Source organism: Macaca mulatta, chromosome 18 (assembly GCF_049350105.2).
Source record: "Macaca mulatta isolate MMU2019108-1 chromosome 18, T2T-MMU8v2.0, whole genome shotgun sequence".
In the NCBI taxonomy this organism is placed as follows: Eukaryota; Metazoa; Chordata; class Mammalia; order Primates; family Cercopithecidae; genus Macaca; species Macaca mulatta.
The window spans coordinates 45,192,599-45,215,452 of record NC_133423.1 but is presented as its reverse complement, the minus strand read 5'-3'; the positions used below and the strand labels follow the sequence as shown (position 1 = coordinate 45,215,452).

The 22,854-nt window shown below is 39.3% G+C and overlaps 1 protein-coding gene across 1 annotated transcript; it reads right to left on the bottom strand.

Annotated features, from left to right (window-relative positions):
• Positions 1-134: 134 nt before the first annotated feature.
• IER3IP1 (immediate early response 3 interacting protein 1) lies at positions 135-22,141 on the bottom strand. The gene is made up of 3 exons (XM_015121887.3): positions 21,965-22,141; positions 2,938-3,039; positions 135-1,326 (listed from the first exon to the last, which is right to left on the bottom strand). The coding sequence occupies exons 1-3, from the start codon at positions 22,053-22,055 to the stop codon at positions 1,271-1,273; spliced, it is 249 nt and encodes an 82-aa protein (XP_014977373.1). The 5' UTR covers positions 22,056-22,141; the 3' UTR covers positions 135-1,270.
• Positions 22,142-22,854: the final 713 nt, after the last annotated feature.

Sequence of the window (22,854 nt, the reverse complement as noted above, 5' to 3'; positions counted from 1 at the left end):
ATGTAAATATTTACTTTCATTAACTCTATACTCAGTAATTTTACAGCAAAGAACATAATAAGAGGTGTTCACACAAAATGGAGATTAATGCAGTTAACACTGAAAGGTTTATACTAAGGTACAAAAACAAGTGCTTGACTTAGAAATTCAACTTTATTTACAAATGTTCTCCTATAAACAAAGATGCCATTCTACCCCTTTAAAATATTGTAACTGATTAACTTCCATAAAAACCATTTACATAATTTCAACCTTTCTGCATAAATCTGTATTATGAGATGGGCAAACAACCTCACAAAATGGTCTGAGACATAAAAACAAAAGACAACCTATCCAGCATGAATGTCCTATTGATAAACTTAATGAAGAATTAAGAATCACACTCCACAATGTGCTACTCCACCAAGAAACAGAAATGTAATGATTTTTTTGAAGGTAAATGCTTCACAATAAACAGTTTTCTTGGGTAGTACAGTTTAATTGTGATTGTTTAGGACTGCTCTTGCAGGCTAATATTTATGCTTTTTTTTTTTTTAAATCATCATTGTAAAAAGGGCAGACTTATAGATTTTTCTGACAATGAAAATCTGTAAACACTGGTCTGGTCTCATCATTCAGGCCAATTAATAAAATAACAGATGCATGGAAAGAATGTTAAACAAAAACATAATCATCATGTGACTGACAGAATTCTCCCTGAAATCAGAGAATATTAATACTCAATAGTATGTATAAATTTGAACTTATAGCTAAGACAATAGACAAAATAACCAAGGAGCTTAAAATAAAATTATTCAAATTACCTATTTTTCATTTTATGTGCAGTAATTGCTTTTTAAAAATCCTTTAAATTTTATCTAGGGATAACCATTCACATCATGGCTAAGTTGCAAGGAACTTCAAAACTTTGGAAAAAAAAATTCATCCCTGAGAAGTGAGAGATAGAAAAATATCTAAAAAAAAGAGAAGCAACAGTCTTGCACCCTTTTAACAATCTCATCACAGCATGAACTACTATTAACAGTGAGCAATCAGATATTCCAGTCCTGGAGAGTTACTACCTCTCATGATCTGATCTTTTTGTAATGAAACTACAAGTGCAACATTAAAAAAAAAAACCAGATAAATAGAAACTCTGGTTTTATTTTCAGTTTTACATTTTTGACAAGTGCAAGGTCGGCCAGCTAAGATATAAATATTCCAATAATGACCGAAGTAATAACTTCAACTGGCATGTCTTCTTCTGAGTCTCCATTTCCTCCACTGATATTCATCCAAATAATAAAAGTAACACAATTGCAATTGAGTTTACTATTATCAATGGCACTGCAAAGAGAAAAAAAAAAGTTTGTTACTATAAAGAAAAAACAGAGAAAAAACTAGAAAATAATTATTAGCCTCCAGGAAGGATAGAAATATCTAACAATATGTCATCATAATCATGTTGTAAATAGTTATAACAAAGAAACATTCTAAAACACATTGGATCATTAGATCCAAAACTTAATTTATTAAGAGAGCTTGTATAACTGGGAGTAAGGGTTGCACTGGAACAGCTAGATCAATGTGAAACATCTGTGGATACTCCCGGTGCAACCCCAGGAACACAAGTGCATTGGAGCCAGGCAGAAGTAGACCCACAGGGTTGTCACTGACAATTGAGATTAGAAATACAGTGCAAAGAAGATTCTGTAGTGTCATTTTACTACATTAAAAATGAACTTACTTACCATTGTATCCAAGGTTGTGATTAAAGGGACAAGAGGTCCTAATTTTAACGATTTTGAATAAAAGGCTTTTGAACTCTTTTTTTCTTGAATTGCTCAAAAATATTTTCCAGTAGAATGACAGATACTAGATCTCTATTTTTTTTTTTTTTTTTTTGAGACAGAGTTTTGTTCTGTCTCCCAGGCTGGAGTGCAGTGGCGTGGCACAATCTCAGCTCATTGCACCCTCCACCTTCTGGGTTCAGGCCATCATCCTGTCTCATCCTCCTGAATAGCTAGGCTTACAGGTATGCACCACCGGCTAATTTTGTATTTTTAGTAGAGACAGGGTTTCACCATGTTGGCCAGGCTGGTCTTGAACTCCTGACCCCAGGTGATCTGCCTGCCTTGGCATCCCAAAGTGCTGGGATTACAGGAGTAAACCAACGTGCCCAGCTTTCTCTCGAAAATCTCCCAATACTGTATATGATTTTACAACTTGGAAGCAACAGTTTCCAAAAGCCAAGAATATAATTTTGTCTTTTAGCTCTGACAGGTAACACACAAACAGATAATACAGATTATACTACGCATTCTATTTGTACCAACTGGCTTAAATTGAAGTAAGAAGCAAACTAAGAAAGAAAGAAAAAAAAAAAAACAGGAACTTTCTTTTTGTTTTGTTTTATTTAACTTTTTTTTTTTTTTTATACTTTAAGTTCTAGGGTACATGTGCACAACGTGCAGGTTTGTTACATATGTACACATGTGCCATGTTGGTGTGCTACACCCATTAACTCGTCATTTACATTAGGTATATCTCCTAATGCTATCCCTCCCCCCTACCCCGTCCCCACACTAGGACCCGGTGTATGATGCTTCCCCTCCTGTGTCCAAGTGATCTCATTGTTCAATTCCCACCTATGAGTGAGAACATGCAGTATTTGGTTTTCTGTTCTTGCGATAGTTTGCTGAGATTGATGGTTTCCAGCTGCATCCATGTCCCTACAAAGGACACAAACTCATCCTTTTTTATGGCTGCATAGTATTCCATGGTGTATATGTGCCACATTTTCTCAATCCAGTCTGTCACTGATGGACATTAAAGCCATGTTAAAAGAGAAAAAAAATTCCCACTACGAATGGCATATATGATATTCACATTTAGAACCTTTGCTACTTAAACCACAACATTAAAACTTAAGAGTGCTCTATTGGCTTTTCTTCTTACCTCTCATCACGGTTCTTACAGATCGAATAAGGTTCATTAGTTGCGATTTAATTCCCGGCTCTTCTCCGAATCCATCAACTCCCTGGTCTGTTCCCCAGCCAACTGTATAATGTAAAGATTAGCTGTGTTAAAAGTTATTACACACTTGCCTTGCTCCCTTACTAGTCATCTTCTAAAAGATTAGTTTGAGACCTTGTTAAAGACAAAGTATAAAGTCATATGACTTTTAAGAAAAGTTAAAACAATAGTGAGTTAAATATTTGTTTTCTTTTTAACTTTTGATAGCAGCAACACCCTCGCTTCACTTCATGTACACTTTGATTTTATAAAATAAACTACAATCTAAATTATTCCATGGCATTTAGTTTAGTGAAGATGATCTTTGTAACTGTTTTTTTCTCCTTGTTAAAAATACCATATAAAATACTTCTCAAGTCACAACTGAAAACCAAAGCATACTGTCAAACTATATAATTATTATAATTAGCTCAATTCAGAATTTACAAAACCCATCACGATCATTAGTATAAAAATGCTGTAGCTGAGAATCACTGTCTACATGACTTGGGGAAACTTTTAAAGTAAACCTGGTAAAGTGGGAGTTGATCATAATACCAAAATACACAAATCTCAAACACCATAATACCAAATCTTGAAAATCCAAAAGATCAAAACCCTGACATCTAAAATCCCAAAAATGACAATCAAGAAACATCAAAATCTCAAAAATGTAATTCTAGGAAGAATAATTTTTTAGATTCTTTTTAAAAAATTACAATAATATAGAGACAGGGTCTCACTTTGCTGCCTAGGCTAATCTCAAGTTATCCTCCACCTAAGCCCCCCAAAGAGCTGGGATTACAAATACAAGCCACTGCATTCAGCCTAAATATTTCTTTCTTTCTTTTTCATTTGAGACAAGGTTTCACTCTGTCACCCTGCTGGAGTCGCCCAGCCTGGAGTACAGTGGTGTAATCATGGCTTACTGCAGCCTCGACCTCCCCAAGTTCAGGTGATCCTCCCACCTCGGCCTCCCTAGTAGCTGGGACCATAGGTGCACACCACCACACCCGGCTAATTTTTGTGTTTTTAATACAAACGGGATTTCATCATGTTACCCAGGCTGGTCTTGAACTCCTGGGCTCAAGTGATCCACCCACCTTGGCCTCCTGGATTACAGGCGTGAGTCACAGCACCCAGCCCTCATTCATATTTTTAAAAGGGGAGTTATCTTTTAAAGAATTTGGGGGCTGGGCATGGTGACTCACACCTATAATTCCAGCACTTTGGGAGGCCAAGGCAGGTGGATCGCTTGAGCCCAGAAGTTCGAGACCAGCCGGGGTAACATGGCGAAACCCTGTCTCTACTAAAACTACAAAAATTAGCTGGGTGTGATGGTGTGCGCCTGTAGTCCCAGCTACTCAGGAGGCTGAGCTGAGAGGATCACCTGAACCTGGGGAAGGTTGAGGCTGTGGTGAGCCATGATCATGGTACTGTACTCCAGCTTGGGCAACAGAGTTTAAAAACAAATTTTTAAAGAGGCAAATGTGTCATTTGAGAAACATAAAAACACAACAGAACACTTCAAAGACCACTTTACACAAAAAAATAGGCAATGACAGCATATATATATTTTTGCGGCACTAAGGTATACTAATGACAGTCACACAGGTGTAACAGCCATGAGGTGAACCATATTCACAAAGAGGTGAAAAAGGAAATGTATAAACACATTATCACTGGTTGGTAAGTGTGTTCACCTAGCTTTATAACTGTGGTCATCTGAAATACCATGACAAACAACCTAAGTCTTTTGACAGATCAATCAAAAACTACAGTAGGTAACCACTGCATATGCAATTGCCCAAAGAGCCGAGATAACAAGAAATTTTATTTTTCACTAATGCAGACAGATATACAGAAAGAACCTTTCTTCATTTACTGAGGAAGTTTCAACGTTTTTACATACATGCACAATGCCTAAACACAAAGTCAACACTGTGGTAATGTACTTTTGCAGTCAAATTTGCAAAGAATGCATAAAACAAATTAGAACTCTCTAAAAGTCTCTGCACAGTTTATACCTCCAGTATTGCAAATGATGTAAAGATGAAATACATAGCATTGGGAATTGTAAAAAATCATGCTGCCAATTGAAAATAGTGAAAACAACTGAAAAAGAAAAAAGCTTAAAAAAATCGACATATGATAATGTGTTATTACAGGGATAGATTATGGGCAATTGCATGGAGATACTCCTTAAGGGCTGGTTGGCTTTCTCCATCATTAATTATATTTTGATGTCCTGCATCACAATGAATAGCTGCTTTTTTTTCTTTTAGGACATGGCTCTCCTCAGACAAAATGTTCACATTCATTTTCTAGGTGGCATTGCTCTTTTTGAAATTCTTCTATGGTGTGATATACATCAACATGAGCTTTCCCTATTAAAAGTTCCCATCATCAGCCGGGCGCGGTGACTCACACCTCTAATGCCAGCTCTTTGGGAGGCTGAGGCGGGTGGATCACCTGAGGTCGGGAGTTCGAGACTAGCCTGGCCAACATGGAGCAACCCCGTCTCTACTAAAAATACAAAATTAGCTGGGCTTGGTGGGGCATGGCTGTAATCCCAGCTACTCAGGAGGCTGAGGCAGGAGAATTGCTTGAACCCGGGAGGTGGAGGTTGCAGTGAGCCAAGATCACGCCATTGCACTCTAGCCTGGGCAACGAGCGAAACTCCATCTCAAAAAATAAATTAAATAAATAAATAAAATAAAAAATAAATAAAAGTTCCCATCCTCTGTGCCATGCTTCTATGTTGTTTTGGGTACCCAGAAATCCATTTCACATCCACTTATATAGAGATCACAAATTTGGTGGAAACAACACTGGTGATCAAAAGCAATACTGCTGCATCAGTGTCTTCTTACCCTACTATGCACATAACTATTTTTGAACCAGTCAGTAACTTCGCTGGCTTCTTCAGGCAAATGTGGGTTCAACTCATTAAAAGCTCCTGGAATGCCATCAGCTGGAAGGAAGGAATGCTAACACAGGCAAATGATGCATTTTTAAACTTAAGTTTTCACCACTGCAGCATCTGGTAGCCAATCCACTCACCTGAATTTCCCACCAAATGCAAATAAAGACAAGAACATGGTAATAGTTCCGCCTAACGTGATGCACCTAACCTGATATAACTGTCCTGTTTATACTCCTAAAACACACTAATCCCTTCCCCAAAATTCAGCTTTCAAGATTTCAACATTCAGGATTTTAATCTTTTGGGATTTGAGACATTAGGAATTATGGCATCCAGGACTTGTGGGATTATGATCCAAACCTGTAATAGCTTGGTTAGGCTTCCAAAACATGCTCTATCCTGCCAGCAGGACATATCTTTTTTTACCTTTTTCCTTATCATTCCTCTTCATTTAGTTTTGAGTTGAGGAATTTAGCCCACTACCCCTTTTATTCTCTATAAGTGAGTCTTTTACATTCTTTTGTCATTTTCCTATGATACTACAAATCATTACTTCTTTACCCTTATGCACTAATTCTTTTTATATTGTGCGACACATTCTTTTGAAGACTTACATGTTCTCATTTCTGCAATTTGTCCTTTTCTTGTCCTCATTTCAGGTCCAATTTTCCCTATCTCGTATGACTACAGGGCTTAATTAATTCCTGACATGCTAACCCTTAAACTTGAAGAGAACAGTTTTTTAGAATATATGTACCTGAAAGACTCAAATATCAGGAAATAAGATTTCACTTTTAATCAACTTTCATTCGGTTGAAATAAAATGCTAAATAATAGTTGTTTGCTTTTTTTGTCACTGAGATATGTTGTGGTAAAAAACTAATTTAAAATTCAAGTTTACAACAGGGTTGTTGTTGACTCCTACTCACTCTTCACAGAACCTAGCTCAGGTTCTGCTTATAGTCCTTCCAGTCCACAGGGGTTTTGTTCTTTTTTGAATTACCATAGTACAACTACCATCACAGTTGTCACTATCACAGCCTTTGCTATCTCTTGCAAGACTCTTTTAATAGATACCCCTGTAATCTTGATATCTCAACCCTTGTGAGTTTTCTTCCTTAAAGGTTTATATCTTGCTACCTTGATTCCCATTGCCTACTGAATAAGAACCAGACTCCTTAAACTGACATTCTAGTTTTATATCCTACCACACCCCTCCAAGTATTCCTATTCGCAGTCAATTACTCCAGCAGTCCCCAACCTTTGTGGCACCAGGGACCGGTTTCGTGGAAGACAGTTTTTCCACAGACAGGGGCTGGGGGGTGGTGGTGGTTTCAGGATGATTCCAGAATATTGTATTTATTGTGTACTTTATTTCTATTATCATTACATTGTAATACATACTGTAATAATTATACAACTCACCATAATGTAGAATCAGTGGGAGCCCTGAGTTGGTTTTCCTGCAACTAGACGGCCCCGTCTGGGGATGATGGGAGATACTGATACATCATCAGGCATTAGATTCTTCCAAGGAGTACACAACATTAGATCCCTCGCATGCACAGTTCACAACAGGGTTCATGTTCCTGTAAGAATCTAATGCCACCATTGACCTAACAGGAGGCAGAGCTCAGGCACTAGTCCTATTAGTGCCTGAGGGGAAGAAGACCTAATTGCAGAGGGCTTTCTTTTTAAATTTGTTTACTTTTGTCAAAGCAATATGTGTATGGCTTTCAAAGTCAAAAAGCTCGTCAGTTTATAAAGAAAGAAAGAAGCCATTTGCCTCATTCCTCCTTGACCTGAGCCCCATTCCTTAGAAGCAGACTAAGGCATAATAAGAACCAAACTCCTTAAACTGACATTCTAGTTTTATATCCTACCACACCCCTCCAAGTATTCCTATTCGCAGTTAATTACTCCAGCGGTCCCCAACCTTTGTGGCACCAGGGACCGGTTTCGTGGAAGACAGTTTTTCCACAGACAGGGGCTGGGGGGTGGTGGTGATGGCACTAATGTGAGCCATGGGGCATGGCTGTAAATACAGAAGAAGCTTAGCTCATTCGCCTGCCACTCACCTCCTGCTGAGTGGCCCAGTTCCTAATAGGTCCGTGAGAGTAATGTAGGGGTCCCCAACCCCCAGGCCACAGACCTATTAGGAAAATTACTCTGGAAATTGGCCAGTTGTCCAGGAAGAAAGACTTCCTCCCAATACTGACATTTGGGGGCCTCACCTCAATGAAATAGCCAATTTCTTCATTCACTTAATACTGAGACCCACCAGTAAACAAGCCCTGACCACACACATGGAACTTCCAAAGAGCTTCTCAGTCCCTTACAATTAAACGAATAGTCAAGAAAGAACAATTCTTAATATGGAAAGACATATCAAACAGAAATGGAGACTCTAAGGAAGAGAAGATGCAAGAAGTAGAAAAATACATTTTTTAAATGAACATCCTTAGATAAAAGCCATTGTAGCTATGAAACAAAAACAGAATACCATAAGAACAGATCCCATCCAGGGATCAAGCAGCTATTGCTACATTAGGATTAAAAGTTCAAAAAAAGTGGTTGCAAGATGAAATTAAGAAAACCTACCAAACACAAAGAAAAAAGAAAATTGGAGTATAAATCTGTCAAAATGATCAGTTCCAAAAAGAGACAAGAAAAAATAAGAAGCAATTATTGAAGAAATATTAAGATAAAATATCCCCAAACTGAAGAACATGAGCCTTTTTAGCCAAAAGGGTTCAATCAGAAAACAGCCCAATGAATGAGAAATTAAAAGGTACAATGTCTTCAAAACTGCAGAAAAATTAGTTTCAATCTAGAATGCTATAACTAAATCACAAATCAACTGTAAGAATAAAAGTCATATTTTTTTACCATTCAGCTATGAGCAACATTCATAGTAATAGTAAACATGGAATGCTGATATAACCAATAATTGGTTGGAGAAGGGAGAGATGGAAGAGAAGTATGTGTACAGTAATCCCCCCTTATCTATGGGGCATATATTCCAAGATCCCCAGGGGATGCCTGAAACCACAGATAGTACCAAACCCTAAATATACTATATATTTTTTCCTATATATACACACCTCTGGTAAAGTTTAATTTATAAATTAGGCCTAGTAAGAGATCAACAACAGTAACCAATAATAAAATAGAGTAATTATAACAATATGCCAACATCACCGCTCTTATACCTTAGGGTCAGTATTAAGTAAAATAAGGGTTACTTGAACATAAGCACTGTGATATTACAACATTTACTCTGATAACCAAGATGACTGCTAAGTGACAGGTAGCTGAGGCAGGCAGCATACACAGCACGGAGACGCTGGACAAATGAGTAACTCACATCCCAGGTGGAATGGAACAGGATGGTGCAAGACTTCATCATGCTACTCATAACAGCCCACAATTTAAAATGTATAAATTACTTATTTCTGGAATTTCCCATTTCAGTATTTTCAGACTGTGATTGACTGCGTGTAACTGAAACTGTGGAAAGCGAAACTGTAAATAAGGGAGGACTAGTATGCTTGTGCTCACTCAAGCCTGAGTGTGCTGCTGGTGGTATAATTGTGTGAAACCCTTCCATAGCATAAGTCAATAGTCTGCTTCTAAGGAGTGGGGCTCAGGTCAAGGAGGAATGAGGCAAATGGCTTCTTTCTTTATAAACTGACGAGCTTTTTGACTTTGAAAGCCATACACATATTGCTTTGATAAAAAAATTTAAAAAGAAAGCCCTCTGCAACTAGGTCTTCCTCCCCACAGCATGAACATCCTGAGGGCTGGGATGAGTTCTGTGGCATCATGTTATTCAAAATTGTGTTTTAAAACCATCTTTACATGGTATTGATAGTTTCATTTTCTTTACTTGTTTTAAAATGTATCATCGGTTAAATTATCAATCCTTTCCATCCAATTTCACATATGGCAAAAAGGATTTGTCTTAAGTACTATATGGATTATGCACTCAGTTTTTATTGGAAACCATACTTCCCAGCAATCGTTTTTCTTTTAGATCCGTTCCAAAAAATTGCTTAAACATATTTTTTTACATGTGAGATGAGTGACTCCCAGAAAAAAAAAAATTTGCTCTTCAACAAAACAAGATAAAACTCTACAATACTGGAATTAACATAATTAAAGCATCACCACTGAAGTAATTTAAACATATAGTAAGTTCTCAGTTAATTGCAGCCCAGTCTCTACTCTTATGCCACCAGAATGAAAAAAAAAATGGATGGAGAATTTCCGGATGGAGACAGTAAGTCATTAGTCTAGATATTCCACATACGAATACAAATGTGACAAGTAAAAGATCAGGGGCCAGGGATTATCTTTTACTAGAACAAATAGTTTACCCTCCAACTGCTACATAGGGAGTCTCAGTTGTTTTCCAGCCACAGTTTTAAGGAGCATTGCTGTTTTTCTTTTCTTTGTTTGTTTTTGTTTTTAAGAGAAAGATTTGGCCAGGTGTAGTGGTTCACACCTACAATTCCAGCACTTTGGGAAGTTGAGGTGGGAAGACTGCTTGAGCCCAGGAGTTTGAGACCAGCCTGACAAAAAGTAAAAAAGTTAGCCAGGTGTGGCGTTATGCTCCTGTAGTCCCAGCTACTCAGGAGGCTGAGGTGGGAGCATTGCTTGTGCCTGGGAGGCCAAGGCTGCAGTGAGCTGTGATCATGCTACTGCACACCAGCCTGGGTGACAGAGACCCTCTTTCCAAAAAAAAAAGAGAGATTTAATTATCTGGTTTTCTTATCACTTCCACAGCTAGAGGGCCTGGCAGAGAATAAATGATAAGACCAGCTGGCAGTACTTGCTGCCTTAATTTCAGAAATACAGTTGAATAGAAAAAGTTACTGACTGCAACCACCAAACATGTTCTTCTGCTGTCCAGACTTCAAAAAAGTCACACACAAAATGGCAATCCATCCAGGCTCAGCCAAAAACTCTCGGCACACATATTTTGAAGAAAAAGTATTAGTAACAGTTTTGAGAGCTCACTGACCCTGAGCAGATCTCAGCCTCTCTGAGATCAATTTCCATATCTATAAAAGAAAATGAAAGTGATTTTCTTTGTCAATGTCACCAAGTTTACATGTGATCAAATGCTATCATAAACATGAAAGTGCCTAATAAACTACACAAAGAACTCTGCTAATGTAAGTTTTTGAAAATGACCTTTATCAAAAAGATCAATGGTGGCCGGGTGTGATGGCTCACGCCTGTAATCTCAGCACTTAGGGAGGCCAAGGTGGGCAGATCACTTGAGGCCAGAAGTTCAAGACCAGCCTGGCCAACATGGCAAAAAACCACCTCTACAAAAACTACAAAAATTATCTGGGCATGGTAGCGTGTGCCTGTAATCTCAGCTACCTGGAAGGCTGAGGCATGAGAATTGCTTGAACCTAGGAGATGGAGGTTGCAGTGAACTGAGATAGCGCCACTGCACTCCAGCCTGGGTGACAGAACAAGACTCTGTATCAGAGAAAAAAACTAAAAAAAGATACATGCAGAAGTAAATTATCTGGTATACTACTTTTTCTTAGTTCTATATAATTTCCATTTAATCCCTGATAAAATTCAACAAACGCTTTTTAAAATTCAACAATAGCTCACTCACTATTTTAAAATCTAAAATAATATACTGGTCTGGAGGCATCATTTATTAATAAACCCTGAATCAAGTAATAGCGTGTGGTATTTTAACTGTTTGCTATGGCCTGAAGCCTGGCCGTCTGCAAGCCAGAAAGAGGGCCCTCACCAGAACCAAGCCATGCCAGTACCCTGATCCTGGACTTCCAGGCTCCAGAACTGTGAGAAAATTGTTTAAGCTACCCAGTCTATAGTGTTTTGTTATGGCAGCCTGAGCTGACTAATACACTGATTTATGTGAGGGATGTTTCTATTGTGGTATTCATAACGTATACCTAGTACTAGACTGTCAAATTGATACTGGATAAAGCAAACAAAAACTCTAGTGAACAATTTTTTGCAGGTATCAAAATCCACTTCACTATGTGGCATTTTTTTTTTCTTGTACTAAAAGAAAATTAACATCATTGTGGAACACTGGAAGAAACAACATATTCCCTGTATTACTGTCAAAATACTACTAAATTATTTATAAGAATACACATATCCCTTGCATCAGGAATTGCAAGACTATGAAAACGGTAAAGTTATTTAATTATTTAGAAAATATTCATTGACAGAACTGTAAAGATAAGAGAATCCTTCTCAGTCTGCTGGAGGAGACAGAAAAGAAACTACAGTGATGCTATGACCCATGGAGATGGGTCACAGACGGTGTGAGGGAAAGGGCAATGCCAGAGGTAGGTCTTAATTGACAGGCTGAGGAGTTAGCCACTTAAAAGGGTTAAGTAAAGGTCACAATGAGTAAAGGCTCAGCAGTGGTAAAAATGGTACATAGGACAAATACTGGGGAAGGATAAAAGAGAAGGAGAAGGAGGAAGGGGCACCTTATGGTAGGCTTGAAATCACATGAGAGTGTTGAAGTTTATATTGAAGGCTACAGATACTGAAGAACTGAAAAATTTCAAACCATTGAAGAACAGGCTCAGCTTCACCTGAGAAGCGAAACTGGAGGCAGGATGACCAGTAAGGAGTTTGCTACAAAAATCTATGCTTGCTTATCTAAAAACCCAAATTAAAAACACATAAAATAAAAAACCTAGGCAATAAGAAAGCACCTATATAAACAATATTTAATAAGTATTTAAAATATTTTAAACTTCTATTTTAAAACATATTTAGATATTTTTAAACAACAGCTTATTCACTTAGACGAGCCAATGTAGTGTTTTCCCTTAGTTTGGGGATCACATTCAAAATACATGCTCAGGCAAAATATTTATATGCTACCTCTGTAGAGAAGACAAAGTGTGGAAGACAAAGTTCTAGACGGCAAAGTATTAATATATCTGGGCCATTCTAACAGTTTCTAGCAGTAGTTTTTTTTTGTTTTGTTTTTTGTTTTTTTTTGAGACGGCGTTTCACTCTGTCACCCAGGCTGGAGTGCAGTGGTGCAGTGTCAGCTCACTGCAACCTCTGTCTCCTGGGCTCAAGCCATTCTCTTGCCTCAGCCTTCCAAGCAGCTGGGATTACAGGCGGAGTGTCACCACACCTGGCTAATTTTTTTACTTTTAGTAGAGACAGGGTTTCACCATGTTGGCCAGGCTGGTCTCAAACTCCTGACCTCAGATGATCTGCCCGCCTCAGCCTCCCAAAGTGCTGGGATTACAGGCATGAGCCAATGCGCCTGGCCCCCTGTACCAGGAGTTTTTAATGTAGGGGCACAAATCTCAATCACCTGCAGAAATTTTGGAAAATACATACTACTGAACTTCACTTTTAAAATTTGAATACAGATCTACAGTAGGGTTTGGGCATTATATTTTTTAAATGCTCTTTTAATAACTGTGAAATAAACTTTCAAGTGAGAATTACTGGTTTATTGGAAGAATGGCTTTAAATATACAAAACTGAGATCATTCTACAAAATCTGAGATGCTACAGACATACAATCTATGCTTTCCTAAATTAGCTGTGGAGACAGAATGGAATTACAGTGTATTTTATATTAACCCCAATCAATAATGTGAAGTTAACTGTCACTTCTTATTCTCCAATTAGCTCATATAGTTTATTTAAATAAATTACATTCCTTGAAGGCAAGAACCAAGTATTTCTCTTATAAACCCAAAATGTCTGAAACAATGTTGGACACATTGCAGGTGTTCTAAAACATATCCCAGTTGGGCGTGGTGGCTCACACCTGTAATCCCAGCACTTTGGGAGGCTGAGGCGGGTGGATCACCTGAGGTCAGAAGTTCGAGACCAGCCTGGCCAACATGGTGAAACACGGTCTCTACTAAAAATACAAAAATGAGCCAGGCGTGGTGGCGGTAGCACCTGTAGTCCCAGCTACTCAGGAGGCTGAAGCAGAAGAATCACTTGAACCTGTGAGGGGGAGGTTGCAGTGAGCCGGGATCGTGCTACTGCACTTCAGTCTGGGCAACACAGCGAGATTCCACCTCAAAAAAAAAATTTTTTTAGTTAGGCGTGGTGGTGGGTGCCTGTAATCCCAGCTACTCAGGAGGCTGAGGCAGAACTGCTTGAACCCGGGAGGCAGAGGTTGCAGTGAGCAGAGATCACGCCACTGCACTCCAGCCTGGGCCACAGAGTGAGACTCCATCTCAAAAGAAAAAAATAAAAAAGACCAAAAAAAAAATCCCTTAAGTTTCACCTAAGGGTAGTATAATCAAAGACTTGGTTATTAAATATAACTAACAATATGAAACGAACATTATTCAGCCTGTAGCATTAGTGAGTATTAAAAGCTCATTAGATTTCAAAACCATGAAGGAAGATAGCACTATAGATTAGTTATGTCCATTTTTAAACTTTATGTAAAGGAATTATCCAATATATATTCTTTTGTGTCTGCCTTTGCTCAAATTGTGTCAGAGTCATCCATATTGCTTTGCAGGACCACAATTCATTCTTTTTCATTGTTATGCGCATTCCATTATATGAATACAATTTAGTCATTCTACCATTTCTAGTTTTCATTGCGATTATGCTGCTATGAACATTCTCATACATGTCTTTTGGTGCACATATTTATGAGCATTTGTGTAAGAGTGAAACTGTAGGATCACAGAAGATGTGCAGGATGAGCTTTAGTTACTTCTGCCAAAATGTTTTTCAAAGTGGTTGTACCAACTTATACTTCCATCAGCACAGTATAAGAGTTCACAGTTCTATAACCTTATCAAAGCTTCCTATTTTCAGGTAAGAATGTATAATTCAAAAAACAAAGACTCCCAGCTTTTTGGAGATGTATTTCACACACCTTACAATTCATACATATAATCCAATGATTTGAAGTACACTCAGAGTTCTGCAACTATCACCACATTCAATTTTAGAATACTTTTACCACCCCAAAAGAAACCCTGTACACACTGACAACCACTTCCCACCCCATCAGGCCCTCCAGCACCAAGCAACCACTAATCTACTTTCTGTCTACATAAAATTGCCTAACATAAAGAGTATCATATGCTATGTGATCTTTCTTATAAACAGTATCATATGATATGTGGTCTTTTATGACTAGCTTCTTTCACTTTCTATAATGATTCAAAGTTCATCCATATTGTGGCATGTAATAATACTTCGTTACTTTTTTTGCCAAATAGTATTCTACATTATGGATATACCACAGCTAGTCATCTATTCATCAGCTGATGGACATGTGGGTTGTTTCCATTTTTTGGCTATTATGAACAATGCTATTTTGAACATTCCATGTTTGTTTTCAATACTCTTGGTACACCTAGGAGTAGAATCACTGTGTCATACAGTAACTATGTTTAACATTTTGAAGAACAGCCAGACTGTTTCCCGAAGTGGCTGAACCATTTTACATTAAAGAGAATGTAACCATTTTACATTCTCTTTAACAATATATGACAGTTCCAACTTCTTCACAACCTCACCCACACTTGTTATTATTTAACCTTTTTATTATAGCCATAATAATAAATGGTATCTCATTATGGTTTCAGTTTGCACTTCTCTAATGATTAATAATGCTGACCATCTATTCATGTGCTTATTGATCATTTGCTTATGTTCTTTGGAAAAAAATTCTATTCAGTTCCTTCATAAATGTTTTAATTGGGTTATTTATCTTTTATTATTTAGTTCCAATAGTTCTTTATATATTATGGATAGAAGTCACTCATCAGATATATGAGTTGCAAATATTTTATCCCAGTCTGTGGTTGTCTTTTAAAGCATGAAATTTTTAAAATTTTGATGAAATCCAATTTATATATTTTTCTTTGGCACTTGTGCTTCTGGTGTTGTATCTGAGATGGTTTTAGCCAACAAAAAGTCACATAGTTTTTTGTCTGTATGTTCTTCTAAGAGTTGTATAGCTTTTTATCTTACAGTTTGTAAGTCTATGATTATGAGTTAATTTTTGAAGATGGTGTGAGGTAGGAGTCCAACTTTACTTTTTTTTTATATGGCTATTCAGTTGTTAAAGAACTATTTGTTGAAAAGGTTATTTGGCACCATTATTGAAAATCAATTGATACAAATGTAAGGATTTTTAAATGGACTTTAAATTCTATTTCATTGATCTATGTCTACCCTTCTGCCAGTATCATCCTGTTTTGATTACTGGACCTTTGCAATAAGTTTTAAAATTGGAAAGCACAACTCCAATTTTGTTTTTCTTTTTCAAGATTGTCTTGACTATTCTGGATTCCTTGCATTTCTTCTAGAATCAACTCATCAGTTTCTTCAAAAAAGCTAACTGGGATTTTGAGACACCACATTAAACCTATAAATCAATATTAAGTACTGTCATCTTAATAATATTAAGTATTCTGATCTGTGAACATGGGAAGTCTCTATCTTTAAAAAGATCTTTAATCTTCTTTCTTTCAACAATGCCTGATAGTTCTCATAGCATGAAACTTGCACTTCTGTTAAACTTATTCCTATTTAATCCTTAATGTTGTAAATAAAATTATCTCCTTAACTTCATTTACAATTGTTCATTGTTCACAGAAAAACAATTGATTTTACACAGTGTTCCTACATTCTGCAATCTTATTAAATTCATTCATTTGTCTTAATAGCCTTGTAGTGGACTCTTTAGGATTTTCTATATATACAAAATTATGTCATCAACAGTTTTATTTTTTCAACCTCATAATCTGGATGTCTTTTTTCTTGTCTAACTGCCCTGGTTAGAATCCCCATTACATGCCCCTTATCAGATTAAGAAAGTTCGCTCCTATTGCTAGTTTGTCATTTTTTTTTTTTTAATCATGAAAGGGTACTGAATTTTGTCAAATGCCTTTCTGCATCTTTTGTGACGACTGTATGATTTTTATTAATATCATGTATTACATAACTGATTTTCAAATGTTAAACCAACCCTGTACTCCCAGGATAAATCAAATCCCACTTGTTCATGGTATATAATCCCTTTTATAGGCTGCTAGATTTAGTCTGCCAGTATTTCGTTGAGAATTTTTGCAGCTATATTCAAAAGAGATATAGGTCTACAGTCTCTTTTCTTGTGATGTCTCTGTCTGGTTTTCATATTAGGTTAATACTGACTTCATGGCATGAATTGAAAAGTGTTCTATCCCCTCTATCTTTTGGAAGAGTTTGTGAGAAATTGGTATTAAGTCTTCTTTAAATGTTTGGTTGAATGCAACGTTGAAGGCTTGACTTTGTGAGAAGCTTTTAAATTATTAATTATATCTCTTTATATGTTATAGGTCTATTCGGATTTCCCAATTGGGTCTAGTCAGTCTAGCTAAAGACTTGTCAATTTTGTCAAGGAATCAGCTTTTGGTTTTCTTAATTCTAATATTTTTCTACTATGTATTTCATTAACTTTCACTGTAATCTTTATGATTTCCTTCCTTTTGCTTTTTTTTGTGGAGGCTGCGAGAGCAGGCTGTGGCTCAAATGACAGAGACTCTTACTGTTCTGAGATTTAGCAGATTGACATCTCTCTCTCTCTCTGTTTTTTTCTGTTTTTTTTTTTTTTTTTGAGACAGGGTCTCACTCCGTCATCCAGGCTGTAGTGCGGCAGTGGGATCTCAGCTCATTCCAACCACTGTCTCCTGGGTTCAAGCAATTCTCCTGCCTCAGCCTCCCCAGTAGCTGGGATTACAGGCACGTACCACCATTCCCAGCTAATTTTTTTGTATTTTTAGTAGAGACGGGGTTTCTCCATGTTGGCCAGGCTGGCCTTGAACCCCTGACCTCAAGTGATCCGCCCACCTCAGCCTCCCAATGTGCTGGGATTACAGGCTTAAGCCACTGTGCTGGGCCTTCTTTTTTGGTCTTTCTTAGAAAACACTGTGTTTATATGCCTCACTGATCATCCCTCCTCCACTCTCTTCATAGAGCTGACTTGTTGAAGAGACAGGGCTAGTTTTCATTGTCACTGCTGAGATACCTCAAGCTCTAAAAACAAACAAAACCACCACCGTAAAACACATCCCCATATCCCTTCAAGCCATCTTTTCTTCTTTTCCTCCAATTTAAAGATAACATTGGATAATCTTACTGTCTCCATTTTATAACTTTCTACTCATTTCCCAACCCATTCCAATCTGGATTTTACCCACTGCTGTAATTGCTCTTGTAAAATCACCAATGACTTCAATTACCCTGAATCAGTAGGACTCTTTTCAGTCCTTAACTTACAGTAGTCCCCTCCTTAATCTTGGAGATACACTTCAAGACTCCACAGTAGATGCCTGAAACAGAAGACAGTACCCAACCCTATAAGTAGTATGTTTTTTCCATCTGATAACCAAGTGACTAACGGGTGGGTAGCATATATGGTGTGCGTACGCTAGACAAAGGGAAGATTCATGTCCTCATGATACAGGATTTCATCAGGCTACTCAGAACAGTTGCAATTTAAAACATGAATTGCTTATTTCTGCAATTTTCCAATTAGTACTTTCAGATGGCAGGTGACAACAACTGAAACTGTGGAAAGCCAAACCACAGATGAGGGGGGACTACTATACTAAGCTTCTCAGTAACATCCCACTGTTGCAGTATCTCTTCAAACACTCCCTGATTCTGGTGAAGTCCCACCGTCTAGGTTTTTCCATCTCTGTTTTGCTCATTTGTCAAGTTCTTCTGTCAGTTCTTCCATCTCTACCTAAACATTAAATACTAGAGGAGATTCTAGGGCTGTCTGGGGCACCAATTCTTTTTGTACTCTACTCTTTTCTTTGGTAATTTCATCTTCTCATATGACTTCATTTATTATCTATGCTTGACAAATTCATATTTCAATCTCCACCCTAATTTGTGCTGCTCTTCTATGGACTTAAATCCAACTGGCTATTTTACATCTCCACTTGCATATCTCATAGAAATCTCAAACTGAGCAGGACTAAAATTTATTTCATGATATCTTTACCTCCTTACCTAGCACTATCACCCCAAATTTTCCTCTAATACTGTCTAACTCAGTAAAGGTACTACCCTCACTCAGTGGCTTAACCCAGAGGGCCAAGAGATCTTTGACTTCATCCACTCTTATTCCCAAAGTCCAACAGTAAATTCTGCCTTTTCTACTTTTTTTCCTTTTTTTTTTTTTTTTTTTTTTGAGACACAGTCTTGCTCTGTCACCCAGGTTGGAGTGCAGTGGCGTGATCTCAGCTCAATGCAACCTTTGCCTCCCAGGCAAGTAATTCTCCTGCCTAAGCCTCCCAAGTAGCTGGGATTACAGGCGCCCAACACCACACCCTGCTAATTTCTGTATTTTTAGTAGAGACAGGGTTTCACCATGTTGTACAGGGTGGTCTCAAACTCATGACCTCAAGTGATCCACCCACCTTGGCCTCCTAAAGTGCTAGGCGTGAACCACCATGCCCAGCCTCTACTTTAAAAATATCTTCTGATCTACATAAGATTCCTAGGGCTGCCATAACAAAGCAGCACAAACTGGGTGGCTTAACAGAAATTTTCTCACAATTTTGGAGGCTAAAAGTCTGAAATCAAGGCATAAGCAGGGTTGGTTCCTTTGGGGGCTCTGAGCGATAATCTCATCCATGACTCTCTCTTAACATCCAGTAGTTGCTGGAAATCCTTGGTATACCTTGTCTTATACATGCATCACTCCAATCTCTGCCTCAGTTGTCACATGGTCTTCTGTGTGTGCATCTGTGTGTCTCCAAATCTCTCTCTTCTTATAAGGGCACCAGTCATTGGATCTAGGGCCCAACCTAACCCAGTATGATCTCATTTTAACTTCATTACATATGCAAAGATCCTGTTTCCAAACAAGGTCGCCTTCATAGGTATCAACGGTTGGGACTTCAACACATCTTTTTGAGGGACACAATTCAACCCCCAACTTGATCCCTTCTACTTTTCTGTATAGCAGTGAACAGATGAACTCTGCAAGATGAAGTTTGAATCCTAGCTCCACCACTTTCTACTTTCTACCTGTGTGTTCTTAGAAAGGCCACCTACTCTCTTTGTGCTTCCAGTTTCCCACTGGAAAATGGGGATGAAAACAGAAACTATCTCATAGAGTTGCTGTGAAGGCTACACCAGTTAATATATGTAAAGCACTTGATACAGATCCTGCACGTAAGTGCTACATAAGTACTAGTTATTATTATTATACCCACTTGTGTCTACTTGCCCTATTTAGAATGGCTCTTCCTTGGGAGGCCAAGGTGGGCAGATCACGAGGTCAGGAGCTCGAGACCAGCCTGACCAACATGGTGAAACCCGTCTCTACTAAAAATATAAAAATTAGCCAGGCGTGGTGACAGATGCCTGTAATCCCAGCCACTCGGGAGGGTGAGGCAGGAGAATCGCTTGAACCTGGGAGGTGGAGGATGCAGTGAGCTGAGATCCCACCACTGTACTCCAGCCTGGGGGACAGAATGAGACTCTGTCTCCAAAAAAAAGAATGGGTCTTCCCACATCCACTGCTTTCCCTTCCAATCTTTCCTCCGTATTGTAGCCAGAAGGATCTTGCAAATAACACAAATCTGGTCATGTCGCTGTCTTAAGACCCTCTTCTCACCTGCCTCAGAGTTTTCACACCAGGTCGACACCACTTAAAGCTCTCCTCACCCTTCCAACTCCTTCCAACCCTTCACCTTCACCGAGTTAATGTTTACTCATGTATCAGATTTAAGGTTAGACACTCTTCCTCCAAGAAGCTTTCACAGATACACAAGTTAGTATCTGCCTGTACTTCTCTTTCTTACATAATACTGTCTATACTTGTTATTGTCACTTGTTCAGTTTTTATTTAGATTAACTTCCATCAGAATGGTAGAGTAGCTGCTGTAACTTCAGTTACTATAAATGGGCCTGGCACATACTTTGCACTCAATAAATATCTTCTGAAGTAATCAATGAAATGAATCAGTCTTGCTCCTGGTTTTACGTTTCAGTAATTCAAACGGACATACTCGGTACACAACGTGAGATCCTGGGAGGCATAACTTGTGTTTTCATTTTTGAATTTCTAAATTCTAGCAGTTTTTGGCACACTGTATGCACCCAACAAGCTATCTGAATAAACTTCTCTTGGAACATGAGTGGCTGAATGTCCTGATAACTCCAACGCATTCCCTTCCTATAATTCCTAAAGCCCAGGAACACTTATTGCCTTTCATCAGTGAGTGAACTACTGATGCTCCAAAATGAGCCATGCCTCCTTCCCCTCCACCCCCAACTCGTTTTGTTTTGTTTTTTTGAGACGGAGTCTCACTCTATTGCCCAGGCTGGAGTGCAATGGCGCGATCTCGGCTCACTGCAACCTCCACTTCCCAGCTTTAAGTGATTCTCCTGCCTCAGCCTCCCGCCCGGCTAACTTTTGTATTTTCACCACCACGCAAGGCTAATCTTTGTATTTTTAGTAGAGACGGGGTTTTACCACGTTGCCAGGCTGGTCCCAAACTCCTGACATCATGATTCGCCGGCCTCGGCCTCCCAAAGTTCTGGGATTACAGGCGTGAGCCACCGCGCCCGGCCCCTCACCCCCAACTCTTAGCCCAAAACTCAGACCCTGGGTTTTCGGCTATTGAAAGTAGTCACAGGACCGCGCCACTTCACTTCAGCCTGGACAACAGAACGAGACTCCGTCTCAAAAAAATAAAAAATAAAAAAGTCACAGAAAACTGCAATTAAATTACTGAATCGAAGTAATCACAAGCACTTATGTAGTAGCACTTACTGACCTCCGTATCCCTCCACCCCAACCCCCTGGGCCCTGCACAGCGGCTGTGTGTTGAATATTCTCCCGCTATTGAGCCCAAACCTGATGAGAGGAAAGACTCGGCTTCCACTCCGAGCCGAGCCTTCCGCTGTTCTTCTGTCCCGGCCAGTGGTGTCCCCCCACGCGGCCCCATTAGGGTTCGCACCGCCAGGACTCCGCCGCCGCCCCAGCCCGCGCCCCGCGGCCCCACTCACTGTTCTTGAGGAATCGCTCCTCGTGCAGCACGGCGATGGCGTTGACGCAGAGCAGGGCTGCCTGCAGCAGTGAGTACAAGGTAAAAGCCATGGCCGTCCGGAGCCGCCCGAAGTCCAAGCGATTTCTCTCCCGCCGCCGCAAGGGACGTGGCGCCTCCAAGGCTGGCGCCTTCCTACGGAAGCCGATGAGGCCCAAGACGAACTCTCCGGGAAGCCCCGCCCCCATCTGGTTAAGAACCGTCCCTCGCTGAAGTCTGCAAGTCCTGCCGCTTGTCTAGAGCGGTGATGTGCAATCAATGCTCTGGTGTGGCCGGTGCTGCAGATGCAAAATACACACCGGCTTTCAGACACTTGGAACTGGAACAAGGATGAAGAATATCCCATTAATTTTTTTTTTTTTTTTTGAGATGGAGTCTGGCTCTGTCGACCAGGCTGGAGTGCAGTGGCGCGATCTCGGCTCACTGCGAGCTCCGCCTCCCGGGTTCAAGCCATTCTCCTGCCTCAGCTTCCCGAGTAGCTGGGACTACAGGCGCCCGCCACCACGCCCGGCTAATTTTTTTTTATTTTTAGTAGAGACAGGGTTTCACCGTGTTAGCCAGGATGGTCTCGATCTCCTGACGTCGTGATCCACCCGCCTCGGCCTCCCAGTAATTTTTAAATGTTGATAACATGTTGAAATGAAAATATTTTGAGGTCGGGCGCCGTGGCTCACGCCTGTAATTCCAGCACTTTGGGAGGCCGAGGCGGGCAAATCACCTGAAGTCAAGAGTTCGAGACCAGTCTGGCCAACATGGCGAAACCCTGTCTCTACTGAAAATACAAAAATTAGCCGGGTGTGGTGGTGGGCGCCTGTAATCCCAGCTACTCAGGAGGCTGAGACAGGAGAATCG

What these genes read in the sequence shown, in the direction of transcription:
- IER3IP1 (XM_015121887.3), bottom strand. Translation starts at nt 22,055, where the DNA reads ATGGCTTTTACCTTGTACTCACTGCTGCAGGCAGCCCTGCTCTGCGTC. An exon ending in GGAGCGATTCCTCAAGAACA is followed by an intron (nt 3,040 to 21,964) that starts GTGAGTGGGGCC and finishes TACATTATACAG; the next exon opens with TTGGCTGGGGAACAGACCAG. An exon ending in TGTAAGAACCGTGATGAGAG is followed by an intron (nt 1,327 to 2,937) that starts GTAAGAAGAAAA and finishes TTCTCTTTGCAG; the next exon opens with TGCCATTGATAATAGTAAAC.